Source organism: Nannizzia gypsea, genomic scaffold (genome assembly GCF_000150975.2).
Source record: "Nannizzia gypsea CBS 118893 supercont1.2 genomic scaffold, whole genome shotgun sequence".
NCBI classification, from domain to species: domain Eukaryota; kingdom Fungi; phylum Ascomycota; class Eurotiomycetes; order Onygenales; family Arthrodermataceae; genus Nannizzia; species Nannizzia gypsea.
The window spans coordinates 1,886,758-1,910,144 of NW_003345200.1; the positions used below are offsets into that span (position 1 = coordinate 1,886,758).

At 48.1% G+C, this 23,387-nt stretch overlaps 9 protein-coding genes across 9 annotated transcripts; 5 read left to right on the forward strand and 4 right to left on the reverse strand.

The window, feature by feature from the left end:
* Positions 1-911: 911 nt before the first annotated feature.
* On the forward strand, positions 912-2,025 carry MGYG_08995 (hypothetical protein; the record flags this gene model as incomplete). The annotated part of the gene is made up of 7 exons (XM_003175151.1): positions 912-1,091; positions 1,164-1,215; positions 1,359-1,391; positions 1,462-1,490; positions 1,620-1,641; positions 1,730-1,810; positions 2,000-2,025. 7 exons carry the CDS (start codon positions 912-914, stop codon positions 2,023-2,025), a joined length of 423 nt encoding a protein of 140 aa, XP_003175199.1.
* A 276-nt stretch (positions 2,026-2,301) lies between these two features.
* Positions 2,302-3,378, reverse strand: MGYG_02730 (DNA damage checkpoint protein rad24; the record flags this gene model as incomplete). Its single annotated transcript, XM_003175152.1, has 5 exons — positions 2,302-2,430; positions 2,490-2,560; positions 2,641-2,882; positions 2,949-3,255; positions 3,318-3,378. 5 exons carry the CDS (start codon positions 3,376-3,378, stop codon positions 2,302-2,304), a joined length of 810 nt encoding a protein of 269 aa, XP_003175200.1.
* A 1,355-nt stretch (positions 3,379-4,733) lies between these two features.
* MGYG_02731 (hypothetical protein) lies at positions 4,734-5,237 on the forward strand (the record flags this gene model as incomplete). Its single annotated transcript, XM_003175153.1, has 4 exons — positions 4,734-4,864; positions 4,937-5,002; positions 5,064-5,129; positions 5,198-5,237. 4 exons carry the CDS (start codon positions 4,734-4,736, stop codon positions 5,235-5,237), a joined length of 303 nt encoding a protein of 100 aa, XP_003175201.1.
* Positions 5,238-5,713: 476 nt separating this feature from the next.
* Positions 5,714-7,825, reverse strand: MGYG_02732 (hypothetical protein; the record flags this gene model as incomplete). The annotated part of the gene is made up of 3 exons (XM_003175154.1): positions 5,714-5,923; positions 5,986-6,109; positions 6,177-7,825. The coding sequence occupies 3 exons, from the start codon at positions 7,823-7,825 to the stop codon at positions 5,714-5,716; spliced, it is 1,983 nt and encodes a 660-aa protein (XP_003175202.1).
* Positions 7,826-8,345: 520 nt separating this feature from the next.
* Positions 8,346-10,275, forward strand: MGYG_02733 (hypothetical protein; the record flags this gene model as incomplete). The annotated part of the gene is made up of 4 exons (XM_003175155.1): positions 8,346-8,436; positions 8,504-9,100; positions 9,161-9,459; positions 9,532-10,275. The coding sequence occupies 4 exons, from the start codon at positions 8,346-8,348 to the stop codon at positions 10,273-10,275; spliced, it is 1,731 nt and encodes a 576-aa protein (XP_003175203.1).
* A 905-nt stretch (positions 10,276-11,180) lies between these two features.
* Positions 11,181-14,495, reverse strand: MGYG_02734 (MIZ zinc finger protein; the record flags this gene model as incomplete). The annotated part of the gene is made up of 1 exon (XM_003175156.1): positions 11,181-14,495. The coding sequence occupies one exon, from the start codon at positions 14,493-14,495 to the stop codon at positions 11,181-11,183; it is 3,315 nt and encodes a 1,104-aa protein (XP_003175204.1).
* A 1,438-nt stretch (positions 14,496-15,933) lies between these two features.
* Positions 15,934-19,049, forward strand: MGYG_02736 (hypothetical protein; the record flags this gene model as incomplete). Its single annotated transcript, XM_003175157.1, has 3 exons — positions 15,934-15,994; positions 16,064-16,207; positions 16,267-19,049. 3 exons carry the CDS (start codon positions 15,934-15,936, stop codon positions 19,047-19,049), a joined length of 2,988 nt encoding a protein of 995 aa, XP_003175205.1.
* Positions 19,050-19,934: 885 nt separating this feature from the next.
* Positions 19,935-21,767, forward strand: MGYG_02737 (hypothetical protein; the record flags this gene model as incomplete). Its single annotated transcript, XM_003175158.1, has 1 exon — positions 19,935-21,767. One exon carries the CDS (start codon positions 19,935-19,937, stop codon positions 21,765-21,767), a length of 1,833 nt encoding a protein of 610 aa, XP_003175206.1.
* Positions 21,768-22,362: 595 nt separating this feature from the next.
* Positions 22,363-23,292, reverse strand: MGYG_02738 (60S ribosomal protein L23; the record flags this gene model as incomplete). Its single annotated transcript, XM_003175159.1, has 5 exons — positions 22,363-22,395; positions 22,467-22,544; positions 22,618-22,856; positions 23,037-23,143; positions 23,279-23,292. The coding sequence occupies 5 exons, from the start codon at positions 23,290-23,292 to the stop codon at positions 22,363-22,365; spliced, it is 471 nt and encodes a 156-aa protein (XP_003175207.1).
* Between the last annotated feature and the right edge of the window lie 95 nt (positions 23,293-23,387).

Here is a 23,387-nt window from a genome sequence, read left to right on the forward strand (position 1 = left end):
ATCAATTTCTTTTCTACTGCATATGTATATAATGTCTTTTCTATACCTGTCTGGTTCAGGGATTCTAGTAAAACCGTTTCTCCTCTACACCTACCCTTAACATTATATATAGTTCTACCTACCTTCTTGGGAATTTTTAACGACGCCAAACCCCCAGGGAAACAATCCTGATTTAATGCCATTTTACACCCATGGACCTAGCTCTCTGCCTGCTACCCTCAGCTCTAGGCCTCCTGCTACCTTACATACATCCTGAGCCACCTAGCTTGTATCTATATAATAATCTTATATAACAAACAAATATATACTTCCTCGCCTGCCCGGTTAACTAGAAAGACAATAAATGAAAGCACGGGAGGCGCCGTACTTAATAATTCACTCACGTAACAAGATTACTACCCCATGCATATACGGGGATGTGATAGGGCTTGGATGGCCTGGGAGATGGAGGGATGCATTACACAACCGGATCTGGTACTCATGCAGCCATTACATAAAACCAAGGCAAAATAAGACAAGATAGACAGATATTCAATTGAGCTGTGGTTTTCAAGGCATGCAAGTACATGTACGTGCACTCAAGGCGACCATCCCGTACTCGGGTGGGAGAAACCTGCTTGCTACGACTGATCCAACTTGTTTGTGAGACATCAGACACCCAGTAGCCGTTAGTTACGCTGTGTTTTCTCGCTCCTCCCGTTTCGCGCGATCAACAGGCTGGCTGGTAGCAGCCAGTGGCCAGTAGCTAGCTATAGCTTGCTAGCTACGTAATTAACTAAATAACTGTATCACCCACACTCAGCTGAGTTCTATTTGTGTTTACCGTGTTCTCACGCTCGTTCGCTGGAGCCAAAACGCCGCGGCGGATGAATGCATGCTGTAACTGATGGGTAAACTTGGTAGTTAAGTATATGTCTGTCCGCCTTATTCTCCACAAGCTACAGGCAGCAAGCAGCATCCCGTCTATAAGAGGATGTGATGTGATGTGCGATCGTCCGGGATGCGCATTACAATACTGTACCGACAGCCTTTCGGTATATGACATGTACTCAAAATTAAGTAACTTGGGCGTGCTCGAGGGAAGATGGGTGGTAGGCTGCTCGATCGATGCTAGCTCTCTCACCCCCTTTACGCTCTCGCTGATGATGCGTGGCTGGGATCAGGGCGGTAAAGGGACGATAGGGGCGTTGACAGGCGCTATAGCCGCGTTTGGCGGTGGGTAGAATATATAGCGGTGAAGATCTGGCTGTAGTTAAACAGTTTTAACACCGCCAGCCCCTTTTACTGACTCGGTGGTGGAATACCCAGTTAGACTAATTCAAAAGGGGGTTTGTTGACGGTTGGGATGGACGATCTAGCGGAGGAGCCACACAGTAAGGATGTTGGGGATGGTATATTTGACTAGATAAATAAAAAGAGGCATAAGAACTCCGTTTAGGGGTCAGAGAGATTAATAGCTAGTGGGTAACGGAGGTATTATCTCTATCTATGTATGGCCTAGGGAGCATTGAAGGCCATGATGGTGGTACAATATCAAAATAAATAGATAGTCCATTCTTGCGGCATACTCAACTACTCAATCTACCTACCTACCATCCCCCTTAACTAAGTGATAACAGAGTCGAAAGACAAAGCCAGAAGGTAAAGTATGAAACTGCCGCGTTAGATCAGTTAGTACAGTGTGTACGTCCGCGCAAAATCTAATACTATCAAACCTATTTTTGGGTAGAAAGAAAACACGTCCAAAAAGGGGAACGGGGGATAGTGAGTATCTTTGAGGAGAGAAAACCGGTAAAAGAAAAGGAAGAATGTAGGTAAAAGTAGAAGGTAGAAGAAGATAAAGAGGTAGTAATGGTACTTTTTTCTCCCTCTGGTGATTTTCTTTTGTTCATGTTTTTTTAGGCCTTTTTGTTTTCTGCGTTTTTTTAGGGGCATTGTCACTTCTCTTCCTCCAGCTGTTTGGCAGGCTATCATCTCTCCTGATCGGTCGGTCCCTTAGGCGGTGATGAGGGCTTCAAACAATGAAAGACAATTCTATGGGCAAGGGAGATAGACGGAGAGACAGAGAGAGTAAAATGAAGAGGGATAGGTGGAAAAATACATCACTAAAGTCACACCCTCCCCAGGATACATCGTGGCAGGCAGAGCTTGGAAGAAGGGAGTGTTGCAAAGAAACCTAAGTGACATTATCGATTAAAAAACCCAGGGATGGAGCGCGGTAGGTGTTTTGATAGAGAAGTAACAGGGGGTGGGAATGGGTGTGAAAATGGAAATGGCATCATGAACTCCTCCGATCTAGAACTAAATGCTCATCCCATACCCATTTACTCCTTGGGGCTTCCTCAGTGCAGCTGGAGCCTCTTCCTTGACCTCAGCTGGGGGTTGGGGCCTCGGTGGGCTGGGTCGGCTTCGGAGGAAGTCCACCAGGGTCTGTAATGATAACGGTTAGTTATGTGACCAAAATTGTAAAGAGTAGTATTATATCTTACCAAGTTGTCCCTGAGGAGTTGCATAATGAGGGTGGAGTCCTTGTAGCTCTCCTCGCTCAAAGTGTCGAGTTCTGCAGAGTCACAAGGTTAGTATCATGCGGCTCATGACTAAAAAATACATAAAGATAATTATAGAATATATGGAGCATACCGGCAATGGCATCATCAAAGGCCTGCTTGGCAAGGTGGCAGGCCTGGTCAGGAGAGTTGAGGATTTCATAGTAGAAAACGGAGAAGTTAAGGGCAAGGCCCAAGCGGATGGGGTGGGTTGGAGCAAGGTCAGTCTGGGCGACCTCAGTGGCATTCTTGTAGGCAGTCAAAGAGTTATCGGCAGAAGTCTTGCGCTTCTCACCGAGGGCAAACTCGGCGAGATAACGGTGGTAGTCACCCTTCCTGTATACAGATAACTTGTTAGTTCTTGGATATGATAGTATGAAAAAACGACACTTGAGACCTTACATCTTGTGGTAGAAGACCTTGGACTCTCCAGTCTCGGCAGAGGCAATGAGGTGGTCATCGAGAACCTTGAGGATATCTTCGCAGATATCGGCCAACTCGGCCTCGATCTTCTGACGGTACTCCTTGATGAGGGTGACCTGAGCCTCGTTTCCTTTGGATTCTTCCTTCTGCTCGATGGAAGTAACGATTCTCCAGGAGGCACGTCTGGCACCGATGACGTTCTTGTAGGCAACAGACAGCAAGTTGCGCTCCTCTACCGATAGTTCCCGATTCGAAGAAGCAACAATCTTCATGTTCTGAACCATTTCTACATCAAATGTCAGCTCGACGGTTCGGGCGAGGGGATATATGCATTGCGAACGCGCTTACCTTCATAACGCTCGGCCTGTTCGGCCAATTTGGCAAGGTAGACGGCGTCTTCGTGACCCATGATGGCTGATTTGAACTAGAAATACTTCTTGACATCAGCATTGCTAAACAACATTGACTCTTAGGGCGGCTGCGTTGATGTTAAGAGCTGGGTATGTTGATGGATCAACTACAAGAACCAAAGTAAAACCATGACTTCATCGGGACAGGGGGTTAAGGAGACTGCCTCCCAGGAACGCAGAACAGCGGTGTACATGGCACTGAGTCGAAATTTTACCCCTTCCGTCGACTGAGCAGCCAGAGATAAGTAGTAGAGAGTATATAATGCTGCTGGAGGCTGCCAGCAGGCTCCCATGACCGGGATCCTTCGGACGGCCGAGATGGTAAAGAACGCCCTCCCTTTTATTCCACCCCCCTCAAGAGATAACATCGACGACTCGGGGCGCGTTACAGGATCAAGAGCTCAGCCAGGAGCAAGCATCGAATCCAGTAGACGGCATATGCGACATGTACAGAGGCTGTCTTCCCATCGCACACAGGCTTGCTGGTGGTGGGATTGGCGCGCGGCAGGGCACTGGGAGAGTAGGAACCAAAACCGCCCCCCCCAAGTGAAACAAACGCAAGAACACCAGGTAGAGAGTCGTCGAGGGGCAGCTTACCTGGAGAAAGAAAAGACGAGGAGTTGAGAAGAGTAGCAGAGACGGAGGCAGGGTGGTTTGCTGGTGCGAGTGTGTGTTCAGGAGAAGGATGACTAGCGACGTTGCTGGGGGGAAAACAGAGGGGAGGAAGAGAAGGAGTGGAAGTGGATGGAAACGAGGTTGAGGTTTTGTTGGACGCTCGAGACAGGCCAAAGGGGAAAGGCGGGTCGCGCGCCCGTTTGGGTTTAGCCTGCTTAGATAAGGCGACTACTGGCTCTGACTAAGGATCTCCCATATAGTCTCGACGGCTAGTTGCCTGCTGCCTGCCTCTGGTTACACTCCACGGGTGCTGGGCTGGGGCGTAGACACGGGAACGGCGGGTGCCAGCATTGTGAACCCTCAGCTGGTGCAGAGCTGCTGCGCCCCGTACGTTAACTTGCTCTATTTGTCGTCTTCCGTCAGAATGTAAGTAAAGTACGGGTTGCTGATGGCCGGTCAGTAGCAGTCATGTGACTTATCAGGTGATCTACCGGATAAATTATCAGCTTCTACCGAAGAGTAATGGTCACATGACACATCTGAGTCGACGCTAGTCCCCTTTAGGCCCTACCGGAAAAGAAACACGAAAAGCAACGTCAAGCAAGCTTCGACTCTCGACGACCAAACAAAACAGCAAGTCAACCACCCAGTAAGTCGCATCGGATCTCAGCGTTCTCCTCTCTGTGTTCACAATTCCACAGGACCAGACAGCTTATCGCTTTTCCAGCAGTATTCAACGATGTTCCGCCAACTCGCTAGACCAGCTTTCCGCGCCAGCAGGCTGCCAGCTACCCGATCTTTCTCCGTGGCCGCCGTCAGAATGACTGAGGGCTCTACCGGCGCTCCCCGTTCCGGAGGCTCGCACTCTGGGTGAGTTACTACGATATGTGCTCTCTCACTTGCATATTCTTGCAGCGGGAATGGCTAACCGGTACTTGATAGCGATGCCTGGACCAAGAAGGAATCTGCTGAGGAGAACCTCTACATGAGGAAGAAGGAGCATGAGAAGTATGATATACGATATAAATCTTGGGAGGGAGGACCACAGCTAACAAATTACATCTACTAGGCTTCTTGCCCTTAAGGAGAAGCTCAAGCAGCAGCGTGCCCACCTCGATGAGCTTGATGCCCACATGTATGAATCCCTCTCTGTAATACATGCACATAAACAAAGTAGAAACAAGCTAACATTGCGTTTGCTAGTGATGAGCTCACCAAGAACCAGGGTGGTGAACAGAACTAGAGACATATCATAAGCTATTGCATGAAAGGGTCGATTGTGAATCTAAACTATCTACCATCCGCCCCTTGGTATATAGTGTTCCCTTTCTATCCTTTTCTACTTCCCCACTCATAGTATTTCCACTTGAATGTCCACCAGCCAAATTCTTATTTGACATAGTAGTTAAGCCTCCAAGAAAAAAAAAATTGAACATATGCTGTATCATAGTGTGGGACATGTGCTTATTGGAGCTCCCACCAGTAGCTAAATAGCTAGCCAATTGCGTTGATGTTAAGATAGAAAGCAACCAATCATTAGTCCATTGCTCTAAAACGCCCAAACTATTATAAAAGAAAAAGGGAGGAGTTATTTATTTAATGATTTGCGATGAAAAAGCTCCCACCATAACCAGTTGTACACGTTACTTGAGTTTAACATCAAGGAAGGAAATAGGGAATAAAAAAAAAAGCATGGGGAAATTTAGCTGGCATGACTTCCTATCTTCGTCCCATGTAAGAGCGGTAGAAATCTTCCGCAGCTCCTCCGCTGCCACCCCCGGCAACACGCGGAGTACCATTCTTGAAACCGCTCATGGAGTTACCCAGCTTCTGAGATGCAGTGATCTTAGCGCGGAGAGCAGCAGTTCCTTGGTCAATGAGTTGAAGCTGAGAGAGGTGAGAGTTGAGAATGCGCACGATTTGAGAGATCTATATAATGGTTTCCACGTCAGCTCCTGAATCTTCCTCGATGTATAAATGAAGGTACTGACCGGTTCATCGGCCTTGCTAGTCTTGCTCAGTGTTGCAGAGGCGGTATTAACTTCCTCGATCATGCTAGTGAGATCCTGGCCCATTTCATTAAGGCGCTCGGAGAGCCGTTCGGCAAGTTTGTACCTATTACCACACACCAGTAAGTAAGTCATATTCTCAGTATCCAGTGAAAACGAATTGAGTAACGTACGTTCGTGCACGCTCCTGGTCTGGGCCAGGGAGGTTGTCTCCTGTTCCAACCTGCTTGGAGAGCAAAGTCTCAACTTCCTGTTCGTATCGGTCGAGCCAAGAGCTCAGTTCATCTTGCTGGCTCTCGACGGAGGCGAGTTGCCGCTCGACCTCTTGCGTGGCTCGCTCAGCATCAACAGTGTTCCCATACAGTTTTTGCACCTTAGTACTATTCTCAACTAGCATCCTATCCCATTCAGCTACCTGCTCAGCTTGCTCTTGAAACTCCTTCTGGTACTTCGTAAGGTCTGTTGCCCATCGGGTGATAATCTCGTCCATTGTCTTGTTTTTCAGACGAGATTGTGCTGGTGGAGCTGGGCCGACGGTTGACGCCCCAAGGTTGGTGCCAGTTGTAGTAGCAGTAGCTCCTGGTTTCGTAATGGCTAGAGCTGAAGCTGTCGCGGTGGTCGCGGGCGTTGCCGATGCAGTAGTGGCAGCCGTGGCACCAAGCAACGAAGGACCTGTCGTCGTCGTGGTGGCTGTGACGGACGGAGCTGCTGTAGTAGTGGCTGGTTTCCCAATGTTTGCAAACATGTTGCTTGCGGGCGCGGCAGCGGCGGTGGTAGCTGGTGTTGTAGACCCCGTAGATATGATTGGCTTAGGAGTGCTGAAAAGACCACCAGACGTAGCTGTTGTGGTAGCAACTGGTGTAGCCGTAGACGCTGGATTGCCAAGAGAGAATAGAGAGCTCTGGGTGTTGCCGCCGGCGGTCGGGGCTGCGGTCAGGGATGTGGACGGTTTCGTTGTTGTGGAGGCTGGTGTGAGGGAAAACGCAGGCTGGGTAGAAGCTCCGGATGATGGTGTAAAAAGTGAGCCAGAAGGCTGAGCGGTTGTCGTCGTAGACGCAGTATTCCCGAACAATGGCGTGCTGGTGCTCGGTTTAGGGGTATCGGTAGCTGGTTTAGCTTGGCCTAAGTTGGCGAACATGCTTCCAGGGGTTGCGGTAGAGGCATTTGCTGCACCGCCAGCGGCACCAAACAAGCCACCAGCAGGTTTCGTCTGCTGTTGACCTATGCTGACGCCAGCTCCAAAAGCTGGTGTTGAGATGGCGGGAGATGTTGTCGACAATGGACTAGAAGTGCGTGCATTCCCGAAGAGTGCTGATGGAGCGGAGTTTTGCTGTCCAAAGGAAGGAAGCTTCTGAGCACTGGGCTGTGCTTGCGGTGGTGGGCCAGCGGGGGTTGTTGATATGTTATTGAACAAACCAGGTTTAGTGGTAGCAGGAGTTGTACTTCCAAAGAGATTCGAGCTTCCTGTGGTAGGATTGCCTGCTCCAAATAGGCCTGATGGCTTTTGTGCCTGGGCTGAGGAGTCTGCTGGTTTGTTTGGTGTTGCGGTTCCTGAACCAAAGATAGGAGAGCCGCTCTGCTGACCAGACGTCTGACCAGGATTGGTAAAGCTAAAGGTACCGCTCGAGGTCGCAGGCTTTTGCGCGCCAAATAGGTTGCCAGTTGCTGCTGGGGCAGGAGTCGAACCAAATATTGACGGTGAGGAGGTCGATGTGGACTGGCCGCCTGCGCCAATGTTACCGAAAAGGCCACCACTTGAGCCTGATGTTGCCTGTCCAAACGGAGACGGGCCTCCGCTCGTAGATGCACTTCCGAAGTTCATGATGGAGGAGAGGGAAGTCTTGAGTCCTGCGCGGCTGTTGTTAGGCTTCACGCGATGCGGTTCATGGACTGGCTGCAATAGATATATTAGCACGGCGAATAAACAGGTTGAAGTGCCCCCTTATCTAATTCGTGAGAATCGGGGTTACCGGGAGGTAGGACTATACAGAATCAGTGTCTATCTTGCGTGAGGAATGGCGCAACGCCGAGATGAGAGCTGCAGCGGGCGCTTCGTTGTCCTGCTTCTTCGTTGCTTTCTTTGGATGTGTTTTTTCTATCAAAAGATGGAGCTTCGAGTCTAGCTGACATAAGCGGTAATAATACGGAACAGAAGGTAGGTAGAATTGGGGTGTATTTTAAATATCCGTAAGTTACCAAAACACGCCGCCTTTGGGTGGCAGAAACCGTCTCTTCTCGACTTCAACAGTTGAATTTATGGTAGGAAGAAGACAGAAGACGAAGCGACAGGTCATGTTTGCTACATCTACTTATAGTCCTTGTCTTTGAACTGGCAGATACCCATGGCGGAACCTCGATCTCGCCCTTCTAGTGTTTTGCTGGAGCCACCGCCAAAGGGAGTTGAGCTTGAAGATCCTGGGGCATCGGACCATAGTATGTATACCTGCCTGTAGACACACAAGAGAAACAGCACTGAGCCTGATAGACTGACCTGAATAAGACCCAGAGAGTGACGATGAGCACTTTTCCGATGCCACAGAAGGCCAGACGTCCAGGTCGAGGCAGCCATCTCGCTCTCAATCGCCGGTCCCCAGAACTAGGGTAGAGAAGGTTGATGCCTCGCCGAGGCATGGGGAGGTACCTGGGTCACCTGCATACCAGCAGCGACTAGCAGATGCTGTTCCGGATGAGATTGACATAGTTGGGGAGGCAAAGGCTGATACACCGCATAACCCAGCGCACCCAGAACGACCACTAACGCCCGGGGGGACTCCGATACCGTTGACCGTCGTGGAAAAGGTAGATCTAGACTCGCCAGCATACGGAGAAGAGCCAGGAACACAGGCGTACGAAGCTCGAAAAGCAGACTTCCCACCTGACCGAATTTTTAGGCTCGGGGATCCAAGGGCAAGCCCCCAGCTTGTCGTGCCTGAAAGCGATCAGGAAGATGCTATGAGTGACAGTGACCTCCCAGAAACACTGCTCTCTCGAGTAGAATCTCTACCCAAGAAAGGAGAGGAACGGAAGTTTACTGCCCACCGTAGGAAACCGAGTGATGCCGCTCCCGATGCTGAAGAGATAGTTCTGGATGTTCCAGGTAAATAACATCTCTCTTAGCCCCTATATTTTATTCTGGAGGAACGATTGACCAAACCAGGACAACAAATTCCTGATACAAATAGCCCTGGAACCAAAGTCAACCCTGCCGACGACTCGGCTCAATTAATCGATACTAGCGATGACTTGGATGATTTTACTGAAGGCGGGGTAGATTTTGACAATAATGATAACGGGTTTGGTGACGACTTCGATGACTTCAAGGGAGGGGACGGAGATGATGATCATGATGACTTTGGTGATTTTGATGATGGCTTTCAACAACCAGAAGAAACATCTGATGTTGCTATGCCAAAGTCGAATGCTGGTTCCATCGAGCCCCCTAACCTTCCCGTCCTAGTGAGTTAGCAAAAATTTCCAACAGTCCTAAGTCTTTTTAACTGTAAATAGAGGTGCTAATAATAAATATAGCCGCCTCTCCTAGATTTTAGTCCCCTTCAGTCCCTCCCTGACCTTCTATCTGCTACCTCTGACCATCTTGATACCCTGTTCCCTAGCTCTGCAAATCTATCTTCGTTACCTCCTATTGATCCATTTCCTGACTCCTCCGCAATATTCACCACCGAACGCTCCATGTCCCTTTGGTCTCAACTAGTTGCACCCCCTCCACTCCAACCTCCAAACTGGACGAAGTCACGTATCCGCCGCCTATTTCTTGTCTCCCTTGGCGTCCCTGTTGATCTAGATGAAATCCTTCCTGCGTCAAAACAGAAGAAACTCGTTCTTCCTTCTATGAACCGCGACGCTGCGCGGGTTTCAAGTGAAGAGCCGTCAGGAGCAGGTGGAACGTTGCTTCGCTCTCGAAGCAAACGGAAGAATCGAGAAGGGCAATGTCGATCATCTACATCTTTCGACTCTAACCGCTCATCATCTAGACCTGTTCCGTCAACGCCTCGACGTAAGGGTAATACCCCTCCTCCAGACCTGGACCTTCTAGCCACACGCCGTCTCTGTGAAACGACAGATGCGGCGCTTGATGGCTATACAGATGAAGAAATAACAGAACATGTACAAATGTTGGAAAAACTTACTATTCGCGCCAGCGAAGTTTTGGAATACTGGCTGAAGAAACGAGATGGGCAGCTTGGAGAAAAAGAAGCCTTTGAAGGTGTGATAGAGAACCTAGTTAAACATGCAAGACAAGTGAGGAAGTGAATATATTTGAACGACTAATGACAGCTTCTACCCCCTTCAATACTCTAAAAAAGGTTATATAATTAAATACAAAACAGATTATTGTCATAGTCGGAAAGGAGTCAAGTTCCTCCGGAAATTTTATACTGATTAGGTGAAATGGATACTTAGAGTGGCCCAAGTTGAACCTCCCTAGTTGTTAAGGAAAGCAGAAATGGAGAAAAAAGCCAAGTTTGATTATATCGATTCTTATATTCTGCGTATCCGTGCTTTATTTACGCGGTTTCGAAACTCACCGGATATAGAACCTCTTTATATTTTCCTCTTTAATGGAAATCAAATAATGAAGTAATAATGAATACTCTAGCTCAATTCTTAGCATCGCTCAAGCAAGTGTTATGAATAAAGGAAATCTAAATCATCAATCATCCATCATAAAGGGGGTAGTAGTGGTCAGAAGACAAAACAAATTCGACCATGGGATAAAGGTACATATTAAAATAAGAGCATGATTCACAACAACCGCTTTCAAAACAAAGTATCAAAGGAAAGGAAAAGAAAGGACTTAGCCCAATGACATGAACAGATAGTTAGCCATCTTCTGTTTGATAACCAAAATGATGTTGACTCTGCAGAAACTAAGAAAACACACTCGTTAAGCCAAAACCAATAGGGAAGAAAGTAGGTAAGAAATGGAACTCCAATCAACAGGAATAATCTATAATATTGATATTAAAGGGAACGTTTAGAGAACAGAAGGGCTCAAGCAGCTTCTGAGGGGTATAATAAAGATAACAAAAGAAGAAGGCAAACGGGTGAAAATATAAAATAGAACAAAGCAATGAAAAAGTAGCGATTGAATGCAACTGGGGTATAGTTAAGTGCCACATCGTAGACGTCCTTTGTTCAGTTATGAATCTCTCACGTCAATCAATTTCAATAATCTCGGGAGGTGCCTGGGCTGCTCTAGGAGAAGCGGATATGGAGACAGTTGTGGCTGTTACCTCTTCGTCGGCCCTCAGAGAGGAACCTCCGACGGCCTTCCCAGTACCGGATTGACGCGTAATGATGTCCCAAGATTTATCAGCCCGAACTTTTATAGAAGTGACATCATCTAGCTGTTTTCGCTCAGCTAGCTCCTTCCGAACTTGGACAAGAAACTGGTCTATAAGAAGACGTTTCGGTCGTGCGTCCTCATTGCAAATCGGACATTTCCAGTCTTCTGCCATACCATGAGGCCCCTTTGCTACACGAGAAAGCCTTGTATCAAAGAAAGTATCGAGGTCAAAGCATTCGGTATGCTTGCAGGTCACTGTGCGGACAGGAATATTAAAGATACGGGCCATAAAGGGGTCGATTAAGGGGATAGCAATGAAATCGTCAACGAAGCAGAGCTCATCACTATCAACTGTGTTGTTGGTCAGTCTGTTGAGGATGATATCGAGGGATTGGGGTTGTGATAGAGTCTGAACTGCCTCTCGAGTTCGTTTATGCGACGCCACATTGACCACTTCCACCGCTATGGCGAATGTATACTTCCTGCGTTCCTCTGGCGTACCAATCAGAGAAATCTTAATCTCATTTGTACCTTGACGAAGAGCCCTGCTGATAGGAACTGGTAAATCCTTTCCGAAATGAAACTTTCGTCGGAAGAAGTGTTCCTGGCCATTGATATGAATGTAGATGGCCGTAGGCCACGAGCATTCAGCGGCCATCCATTTCTCCTCAGTCAAAGAAAGAGTATTAGTCAAACGAATGCATTTAACTTGATAAGCCTTACACCCGTCGAAGACACCTTGGGTAATATGGCATGTATTGGGCAGGTGAAGGGGTCGCGGAAGTGTGGTGTATTGACTTTGCGATAGCGTGAATGGGATTTGAAAGTTACATTGATTCCAATCCAACGACGTAGGGGGTATGGCAAACGACTCAAAGGAATGGAATAAGTTTTCGCCAGGCTCCTGAGACTCGGGTTTTGACATAGAAACATTGGCAACCCTCAAGTGAGCTAGATGGTGGCTAGCTGATGGAGACGGATTGGCCGGTGGAAGAGCATTTGCACCACGCGGAGGGAATAGTGGTGTCCCAGTAAGTTGAGGTATGGCCTGTAAAGGGGGTTGGATGGAAGGAGTTGGATAAGCCTGGTAGGATGGCAAGTGGTAAGAGTTGATCTGGTTATATGTAGCAGTAGAGGGTGTCACTAGCTGATGGGTTGCAGGAGTATATGCTTGACGCGTCGCCATAGATGCAGCTGCAGCAACACTCGGAACAACAGCCGGCGGCTGTGACTGGAAGATTGGCTGACGTGGTTGAAATGCTGAAGCCTGTGGTATGGACGTGGCAGTACCCGGGAACCGCATATGCTGCTGCTGACCCGTGGTTAACACGGGTATCGGGCGCGGCGGCGCCGGACGCGGAGGAAGTGAGTGATTGGAACGAAGAGGCTGGGACATGGGAAGAGAGTTATAGCGCGGCTGTTGATGGAAAACTGTATGCTGCGGAACAACTGGTTGGGTAACTGGCAAAGAAGTACCTCGAGGAGGGTGTTTTTCACCTATCCTCTGATACATCATTACTAGGTATTTATTTTCCCCCTGGGTTTGCACTTCTGGGACAGGGTTTGAGGTATTGGCCTTCTTCAAACGATTTCTGTAAAACTCAATATTCTTCTTGAGGATAACCCTCCACGCTTCTCGGAGCCCTGGGGCCCGGTTTGCAACCAGGGTAGAGACGCAACGTGAGTAGAATATACCATGCATAACACTTGACAGGACGCCGAGAGAGGTAATGATTTCGTCTAGCAGTGGTGGATATCCACGACTTATCACTTTAGAAAAGAAGCCGGGCCAGGTAGTTATCAACGAGGCCGCCCAGCCTTTAACAGCCTCCACTGCAGCCGCGTATGGTCGGTTTTGGGGAACGAGGGCTGAGAAGTCAGACGGAAAGGAACTGAAGTATTCTATATAGGCGCTAGAAAGTTTTGTACTTGGACAAATCAAACCTGTAACCGTTGTGATACCTCTCATTGCATGTTCTCCGATATCCGGAAGTAGCCCAGATGATTTGACGGATAAGCAGTACAGCTGATGGAGGGCAAGATATTGGAGATCGTAGCCTACACAGGCATCCCTTAGCATGTAGATAAAAGTAGCTTCAGATGGCTGAAAAGTTGGGATGATGCTGCTTAAGAACTCTGCGCAGGAGTTTAAAGCCTGTGGCGAGAGATCCGTAGGCGGTTGCTGAAGGGGCGATGCGCTGCTTCCAGGCGGATTTACTCCTGTTCCAGGGCTGAGAGGGATAAGAGACGGCAGTTGCGGCGATAATGGTGCGTAAAGCGCAGAGGTAGTAGCCGCCGTGGTGGTAGTGACGAGGGTATTGATAATAGGTCTTGGTGTCGTTGTGGTAGAAGTAATAGGACTAATAGGAGTAGCAGAAACAGAAGTTGCGGTTGGCGGTTGGAAGGATGTTAGGCGCGGGCGCTTATTTTGATGCTTATCCTGATCGCCTCCATCCTGTCCACTTCGCTGAGCCACTTCAACTAGCGGATGCATCTGGCGGACAGTTGAACGGCCAGCCTGAGGGCTACCTTTAGTTGTTTGAGGAGCTTGAGAGCTCTGCTGCGGAGGAATCATGCTTGACGGTGATGGCCATGAAGAAGCCGCATGATGTTCCTCAGCTGGAAGGTCTGGGGCAGTCGACACCCCAATGTCAGCAGTCACTGGGTCAGCACCAGGTGTGTTCCCAGTTGGATGAGACCTATGACTCGGGTTTGGAGAAGGCAGAGGCTGTGTTGGCTGCTCCACAGTTTTTTCTGAGGGCGCTGACTGCTGGGCCTGTTGAGCTTGCTGCACTGAGTCTGGAATGATAGGGTCCGGCGTGATACGTATAGCCGGAGGAAGCATGGGTGACGATACTGGAGAAAGACATTGCGTAGGCGCGGCATCCTTAGGCTCCTTAGACGCTGGTATGTTTCCTTTTCCCGGACCTTTTTCAGAAGGGTAAGGGGTGTCTTTTGGACCTATCTTAGGGACTGCCCGGGTTTTATTAGTGGTATGGAGAGGCCGCGAAGGACGGCGGGTGATAGTGGGAGCAGGGCCAGGTAAGTTTTTATTCTGCATCCACGCCTTTGGCCTGCTTCCTAGGAACCGGCTAGCAGTCGAATTTGACGCAACAAGCTCAGAATCATTAGCCTGTTGTCTTATAGACGATGTCGGTTGTTTTCTTGAATTTGGGGATATCATCTTTGCGTCACGTCCATGGGATACATCCGGACCTCTAGTTACATCATGCAGAGGTAGTTCCTTTTTGCTTTTGTGTTACTAAATAGCTGGCTTGATCACTAACATGCAATCCTACACCGGCTTTTATAGCAAAAAATAAAAAAAATGAGGGCAGAGAGATATGGAATGTGAGAAAGGCAGAAAATAAGAAGGGGATTCTTTGGGTTGTTAGCACAAGTTTAGTGTGTGGAGCAAAGATGTTTTGGCTCTTATACTTAAGTACCCCGTATATAATAGGGTGCTGCGTCTTTGCCCCTCTGGCGTCAGTGTTTTGTCAGAGGGAAAACAGACCAGGGCAAACCAAGAATCTGACTAGATCTGCCTTTTGGGACAAAGAAACTGCTTTTACTGTCCTTCCTTGGCTGCTTCTTTTCTTCTTGTGCCCCTTCTTCTTCCCCTTTCTTAGTAATTTCAAGAGCAGTTGCAAGGAAATCTGCCAGCGGCCTTTTTCTTTTTTATATTTCGAAAGTTCGAGGAGGGCGCTTAAATTAGCTTTTACCGTACACATTGAATAACCTTTTACCGCCTGTTACCGAGCTTGGCAGTCACTTTGCAGAGAGTGGAGCCTGCGGGAGGGTACTGTCACTTACAGCCGTAACTTACGCGGACTAACGTTCTTCCTTTCGGTCTCAGCTTACCTAAGGGCTTATGTAATCTTCAGCTTATCTAAGCGAATCTTCCCTTTTCTCGCCTTGCTTCGTCCCACGTCGACATCTTGCTTTTCTCGTTCCTCGTCGCCGTCTTCCTCTTCCTCTTCTACTGCTGCCTCTGCTTTGACGTCTACGAAACGCTCCCGGCTCCCACTGCTGTCAATTTACCTTCTACCGAGTTGCTGCTGCAACGATGTTCATCGCATGCTCACTGCCTGCGCATGTTGAGCTTCCTTCGCCCCTCTAACCATCGACCCGTTGCGCCGCCTCAGCTCGGTTAGTTGCAACTGCAACGTCAAGCCAGTCGAACCAGGCCAGAACAGACGGACCACCTCGCACTCTTCTTCCCTTCAACGTTGGGCAGCTTGACTGGAACCAACACTGCTCTGGAGAATTGGATTTTGGCCGGCTCTCATCTCACTTCGTCTTCTTCTAATCCCTTTGTGGTGGTTGTCAGCGTCTCACGGCATTCCTTGACCCGTGGTCTATATCCAACTTTCTGTCGCACCCGGCGGGTTGAATATTTATCCCAGCCTTTCGAACGGCCTGTCACAAGCTTTGCTCGGTACGACTACGAGAACCAGGGTTATCTTGTGACCAAAGCTCCTTCTCTGTCCCCTCCACGGGATTGCCTGCTGCTGGAGTCAAGCTGTCTTACGGCGCCAAAAGCCCGACGTGTTCAATACTCCTTTTTATACCCTCTCCCTGATCTATTCTAAGGGGTGATTGTGATTAATATATAATCGAACATGCCACAACGCCCAACAAGCGCACGCGATGCTCATCCGGGCGACATCCTTTTGGTCAACCGTTAGTTGTTCCTAAAGCGTTTCTGCTAAATCTCATCATCTTTGCTGACATAGATTTTATTTCCAATAGATGACTTTGACGCTCGAGGCGCGGATGAACTAACCCTCCGACGAGGCGACAAAGTTGAGCTTCTCGAGCTTGATGAAGGGTTCGGAGATGGTTGGTATCTTGGTAGGCACGTAATCGAAAATCGAACGGGCCTGTTTCCTGGGGGTAAGCTATCCTAGATTTAGCAATGCTACCGTTAGTCTGGCTAACACTCGGTGGCGTAGTTTATACTGTGATCGCTCCCAAGATCGGTGTTAGGAAGCCAAAGGATGCTACGCTCTCCGCAGAGCCGCTCTGGGATTCTGCTACTTCTGAGGCCGGTTCTCCATCTCTAGGCACGAGTGGCGACCCTGTCTCTCCAGTGTCGAATGACGAGACGACACCCCAACCTTCAAGGCATGTCAGTGCCATCGACATGAAACCTTTGTCTACTACAGAAGCTGAATTAGGCAATGGCGTAATAACTAGCCACTCATCAAAACAGCGTCCGGCTTCCGCGGGTTCTGTACAGCCTTCGCCAACCATTCAGCGGACGATTAGTGAGACACTAGGAAACATGTCTCTCAATGGAGAGGAAAGCCCTGTTTTGAATGAGACATTGAGTGTAATTGACGAACACATTACCAACTTCAGTACTCCACGGCATAGCATTGCAACCCAAGAAAATCACAGCGTGCATGACTCCAGCAGTGAATACAGCAGTTATCCCGATCACCGCATATCCTACATTCGCGGCGAGGAAACCGATGAAGAGGAAGAACAAATCCCGAGCGAAGCACAGGTTCGAAAGTGGGATCATCGACAAATGGCCCGTCATTTAAGAGAAATCGGGGTTGATCCAAAACACTGCGACATATTTGAATCTCAAGAGATTTCTGGTGACGTCCTCTTAGACATGGATCAGGAATTCATATATATGAGGGAGTTTGATTTTGGAGTCATGGGCAGGAGACTCAAGACGTGGCATAAAATAAGAGCATTCCAAGAGGAGATCCAAGGCCCAAGGCACTTGAGGAAGTCAAGTTCTCACGCACCCGAAGGCTACGACCGATCCCAGACCAAATCGGTGATGTCGGGCTCTTATCTTCCCCGCATCCCTAGCTTAGGTGAGAAACATCATCACAACCCACGAAGCTCTAGGGATAGGACTTCCGTGAAGTATCGTGACACATCTTATGGAACACAGGCCTCCGCTCCTCCATTATCTCAACCACATGATACCGATGCCGCTACCAGACCTTCCGCAGATTCCATTCGCCGGAGCAATCACCATCGATACTCTTCCGTAGAAAACACATCCGTCTTCCCACTTGCAGATTCTGGTGCATTTTCTGCATCTAGGAAAGCACCCGCTCCACCCCATGAGAAGAAGCCCTCCTTTGACCGTGGCTGGACTATGAACCGCCCTACAACCGCCAATAGCAGCAACAACGGGCAGCGACCAAGCAGTTCCTTGGCGGCAACCAAGCAGTTTTATAAAACTGAGAGCAACAAGACCGATGATTCCAGTAACGGTTTCGGTGATTCTCCAGACCTTGACCGAGGATATTTCTCTGGTGGTGATGTCGAAGTGCAAAAGCAGCGCAGGGTTCTTCGCAAGAGAGACTCCAGCAAGAGAAGTTACAGCCATTCTAGGCATTCCAGCCTTGCTGCAGTAAATGATGATAAGAAAAAGAGGCACACTCGATTCGGCAGTACGGGTTCCCTGAGAGACTTAACTACTATGAAGACGCTCTACCCCAAAACGCAATCTCAAGATATCACCAAGAGTGCCCTTGAGCTACTTGAAGATGAATCCCACTCACCGACCGTTACCAACCTAGAGACAACGCCTGAGTCGCCAACTGGGTTTTTGTCATCCATCGTTGGCTATGGGAAGAATCATAACGAAGCCTCTGGACGTTCGTCTCCATTACCCTCAACTTCCAGCTTGAAGGCTATCACACCGAAGGTAAGAAGGACTATTGGCCTTCGTGCTATATCCGATGCCGTGACTGGCAGTGAAAAGACTCGTATCAGTTCTCCCATACCCGCATCCAGCAGGGACTTACCACAATCCCCCACTCGAACGGATTCAAGTACACCATCGGGAACTGGAACCAGTAGAAGTTTGGAAATGGATAGCATGGAGAGCTCCAGACTCGAAGGTCTTTTGGTAACCAAGAACGCGAATGGAAGCCAACGAACAAAGTCGAAAAAAGATACAAGTGCTTATCGACGTGGCCTGGAGAAGAAAACCCCGAAGGAACAAATGAAGGATGCCGACTATTACGGTTGGATGAAGAAGAAGTCTTCCAACCTAATGACAACATGGAAGCCGCGTTTGTTCATCCTTAAGGGCCGTCGTCTTTCATATTACTACTCCGAGGATGACACTGAAGAGCGTGGTCTAATCGACATATCCTCTCACCGTGTCTTCCGGGCTGATCAAGATGCAATCACGTCTCTACACGCCACCCTGACAAGAACCAAAGCCCTACCTACTACCTCATCTACCAGCGACATTCAACCTGAAGAAATTGAGCCCGAGGAAAAGACTGGGACTTCCAGGCGTAACAGCTCAGCAGAACCGCCATTCATCTTCAAACTGGTTCCACCAAAGGCTGGAATTTCCCGTGCAGTCCAGTTCACTAAACCAGCCATCCATTTCTTCCAAGTTGACAATATCCAACAAGGCCGTCTCTGGATGGCGGCCATAATGAAAGCCACAATTGAACGAGATCTGAATCTCCCCGTCAAGACAACTAATAAACAAAAGACCATCACCTTGAAGCAAGCACGCTTGCTTGCTCATTCGTCCGCTACCCCTCCTCTTGATTCCACGTCAAGGCCTCCAAAGCCAGAGGAAGAGAGTTCTCGTCATACGTCCACTTCGAACAGTGCAACCCTTGCAACAACTGGTGAAACCAGCACTATCGATTTCCAGAAGATTGGAGATATAGATACTGGCTCTACATCTCTCTTCCCCGATTCGGTTTCCGTGGATCCTTCTCAAACCGCCAGTTAAGTGACTACCACCCACCAAGCCTACCTTCTAGGGCTCACTTCTCTGCTTCCCACGTCGACACGGCCTATTTCACCACTTTATAGCATTTACTCCTAATATTTTCTTTCTCCGGGCATCCCCCTCGCACCACCCATCAGAAACCTACCTCCTTTCCGTTCCCCTTTTCACTCACTTGATTGGTTAACAAGTAGAATGTTCGAGCATTACGACAGGCGTCCCCATGGATATACCCTTTATTTTTATTTACTCCCCATATATTCCTCGCTTAATCTATCTATTTTTGCCCCTCCATTACCACCCCATATTTTGGAATCTTCTTTGATTATTTACTGGCTTGTTTCTTGCACCTGTTGATGTTTATGGTGGGCTCGCCTACCCTACGCTACACTGCAACGATCTACCTACATTTGACAAAGGGGATCCTAGCGGTACCCACATTTACCGATACTATCTACTTAATACGATCTTTAATATATGGCTTTCCTCTATGACCTCTGTTTGCTTCCTGTTCATTATTTGTATGATAGTTTCTATATCCTAGGTGGAATTCATGTCATTGAGTAACAGCTCAGGTAGACGGAGTAAATGATGGCATAGAGGCTCCTCCGAAGCCTTACTTCTAGTTTATGTAGGATAATTTCGCCGTACCAACTACAATCCATTACAACGAAAGATGCTCTTCGGCGGTCTTGATGGTTTCTTCTATCAAATGTGGTTACCTGCGCCAAGGACCCACGCCTCGGGTGCTGAGCTTAATCTAAGTACGAAGATCAAAAGAAACCAAACTCTCCGCCGTCAAACCTCCCTTCCTATCTCTTTGCTAGTTCGTGATACCAGCAAGGCCCTCCGTTTTCGTTCGTTCTTCTCAAGAAGCACTAGATGCTAATGCATCTGTGTTTTCCCGCACTTCTCCAGCGGGCTCTCGCTGTTCTCCTGCCCGTATCCCTTGTCTCTCTTTGTTATCTTTATTTTTACCCCTTATTCCACGGATGCGCTTTTCCTCTCCCGACCTCTGCAAACGGCAGCACCGGCTTCTACCCGCCTTATACTAGTGATGCTTATCTGAATACCGTTCGCGACCACTTTGGCTTGCATAATTTTTCTCAGCATAATCTCAAGCCCGCGCCATTTCGGTTACTCGTGCTTGCTGACCCACAGCTTGAAGGCGACACTTCATTGCCCAAGCCAGACGATGCCTTCATACCGCAGATTAAGAAGCACTGGGAGGATGTAATATCTGCAGACTCGATCTCTGTGCGTTTTTCTGCTGCCGTGGAAGGTATACGCGATGTGGTACTGACGGACATCCCTCGACTCGGTAAAACAATTCGCAAACAACTCGATCTTCTGGGGAACGATTATTATCTTGCGCATATATACAGGACATTGTCGTGGTGGAGTCGCCCTACTCATGTCACTGTCCTGGGGGATCTTATCGGGAGCCAATGGGTGTCAGACGAGGAATTTGATATCCGTTCAAGGAGATACTGGAGTAGGACTTTTCGAGGGGGTGAGAAGGTGCCTGATGATATGATGGCTACTGGGAGAGATGGATATACCCAAAAAACGGGAGTCAGTATGGGTCAGGGAATTGTTCTCGATATAGAACCAGACACTTGGTCAAATCGGATTATCAACATTGCTGGAAACCATGATATCGGCTATGCGGGTGATATCTCCCAGGAACGAATAGATCGATTTGAAAGGGAGTTTGGTCTCGCGAATTGGGATGTCCGATTTAACCTGCCGATGACAGAATTTTCCTTGGATCTCAATGGTACACGTAGCAAACCGGGATTGATTCCTTCTATACATTTGGTCGTGCTTAACACCCTTACCTTTGATACCCCGGCGCTAGACGTTTCAATACAAGGAAAATCATATCAATACCTTAACGATGTGATTGACCGTTCATACCCAGTCGAAGACAGAACAACCTTTACTCTATTATTGACTCATCTCCCGCTCCATAAACGAGAGGGAATATGTACCGATCCACCTTACTTTTCGTTCCACGATAAAGACGATGAACATCCTAAAGATGGTCAAGTGCGGTTCAAGGCCGGTGGTTTGAAAGAGCAAAATCATCTAAGTGACTATGTTAGTCATAATGGTATCTTGCAAGGTATATTTGGGATGTCCGGAGATATTGACGTTCCTTATTCCGGGAAAGGACGTAATGGTTTAATCTTGACTGGCCACGATCATACTGGGTGTGATGTCATTCACTATGTGGACAGGAAAACAGCCAGTGATAATGATAGTGCAGATGCTAGGGCAGAACGCATATTGGATACTGCGTGGTCATGGAATGCAAAGAAATATTATGCCGAGATACCCACAGAGGCGTTGGAATCAGCCGGTAGCGCCACAGGAGTTGATGCAACACCTTCGCCAACTCCGGCTATTCGAGAGGTTACGTTACGCTCCATGATGGGAGAATTCGGAGGCAATGCTGGGCTTTTGTCGGTCTGGTTTGATGCTGACTCCACACAAGAATGGAAGTACGAGATTACAACCTGCCAGCTGGGTGTTCAGCATGTCTGGTGGGCAGTCCATATCACTGTATTGGTGACTCTCATAGCTGCTTCGACCTGGATGACTGTCTTCTTGATCTACGGCCAATCGTCCCTTGCTGACGAGCGGAAAACTCCAAACCCGAAGCCACTGAAAGAGGTAGCTCCAGGGAAGCAAAATAAAGAGCAAGATGCATCATAAGCCGGTTACCTCTAGGAACTCGCGACCAGGGAGACAGTGAAGTTAGATGAATATATGATAATTTGAATAGATTTTCGGAGGGACTATTTGGGTTGTTTCTAATACCAAATAATGTGCATTACTGGCGTTATTTTGTCAAATTTTATCATTACGCATAGCAATAAAGTGGCATTTAATCATGTATGACAGCTCAACTTGCTAGAAAAGGTATCGGCAATCCTCATACAGACAGAATACACGCATATAGAGCATTTATTCTACCTATAGAGCCGAATGAATATACTTGACAAACCGACGTGTATCTGCCAATTACTACTTAAAATACTCATACTATATTTGATCTCCATCAAAGTATTACAGAAGAAAATGAGTCTTATGTTGTATATGAGATTTAACTGTATTAATCTCAGTCAAAGTCGGGTATTTTCCCACCGAGGCTCGGAAGTGAGGCCCGCATGGGGTAGTTCTATGATCCCATACAACAAGAATGAACCGCCAGAGCCAATCATTGGGGAAGGCGAGAAAATATGGTTGTATTTTTGCGTATCACATAAAAATTAAGAATCAACGCCCCTGGTAACCTGCCACCAACCTCTTACATCACAACACCAGAGTTACTGGCAATACGCTAGATAAGGAAGAAATAGTTAGTTATCACGGTATTACAGCTAATTGACTATTATCCGAGATATGACTTACGGGCCATAGCTCTGCGGCTTCCTTTCCAACTGGTCCTGTGATGGCGGATCCCTTCATTTCACCCTTGGCGTTGACAATCTATATCAATTACACACGTTAGCAACTCGCGTATACCATTGAAATATCTTGGTATCGAGGAACGGGTACTTACAACACCAGCGTTGTCCTCAAAGTAGAGGAAGACACCGTCAGGTCGCTTCCATGGCTTGCTCTGTCTGACAACAACAGCAGGCATGACCTTCTTTCTCAATTCTGGCTTTCCCTTCTTAACGGTGGCCATAACCATGTCACCAACACCGGCAGCGGGGAGACGGTTAAGACGGGCACCGGTGGCCTTGACGGAGATGATGTAAAGGTTTCGGGCACCGGAGTTGTCACAGCAGTTCATGACTGCACCACTATGTTGGGGTTATAGACATCAGTAAAGTTGAACATTTATCGCTCTCCAGTCGAAAGATATCCCTCGTCCACGCTCAATTTGGCCAACCCAACCATCCGTTTCATCTCTTCTTTAAATAATGACCCGCATCCTCTTTTTGTGTTCTTGTCCTCCACAGACGAATGGCGTACAAGTAAAGAGCTGTTGAGTTTGTATGTCGAATACTGGGGAAATCGTAGATACGTACACTGGAAGACCAAGGGTCATCTTCAGCTTGTTGCCGGCAGCACCGCCACGACTAATATCGCACAAGTCATGTTAGCTATATTCCTCTGTTTCGCGACCGCTGCTCTGCTTTTCTGCATCTCGCTTCCTAGGCTTGAAGTCAAGCCTCACTGCAAGAACTTGTATACCGGCGGGAGACCTGGCTTACCCTCTCTTCGACATGATGACAGATTTCTACCGACACGGGGGAAACGACGTAAGAAGGATGGGTGGTCGTGGAATCCGAGAATTGACAGCTTGCGATCTTCAAATTCAGG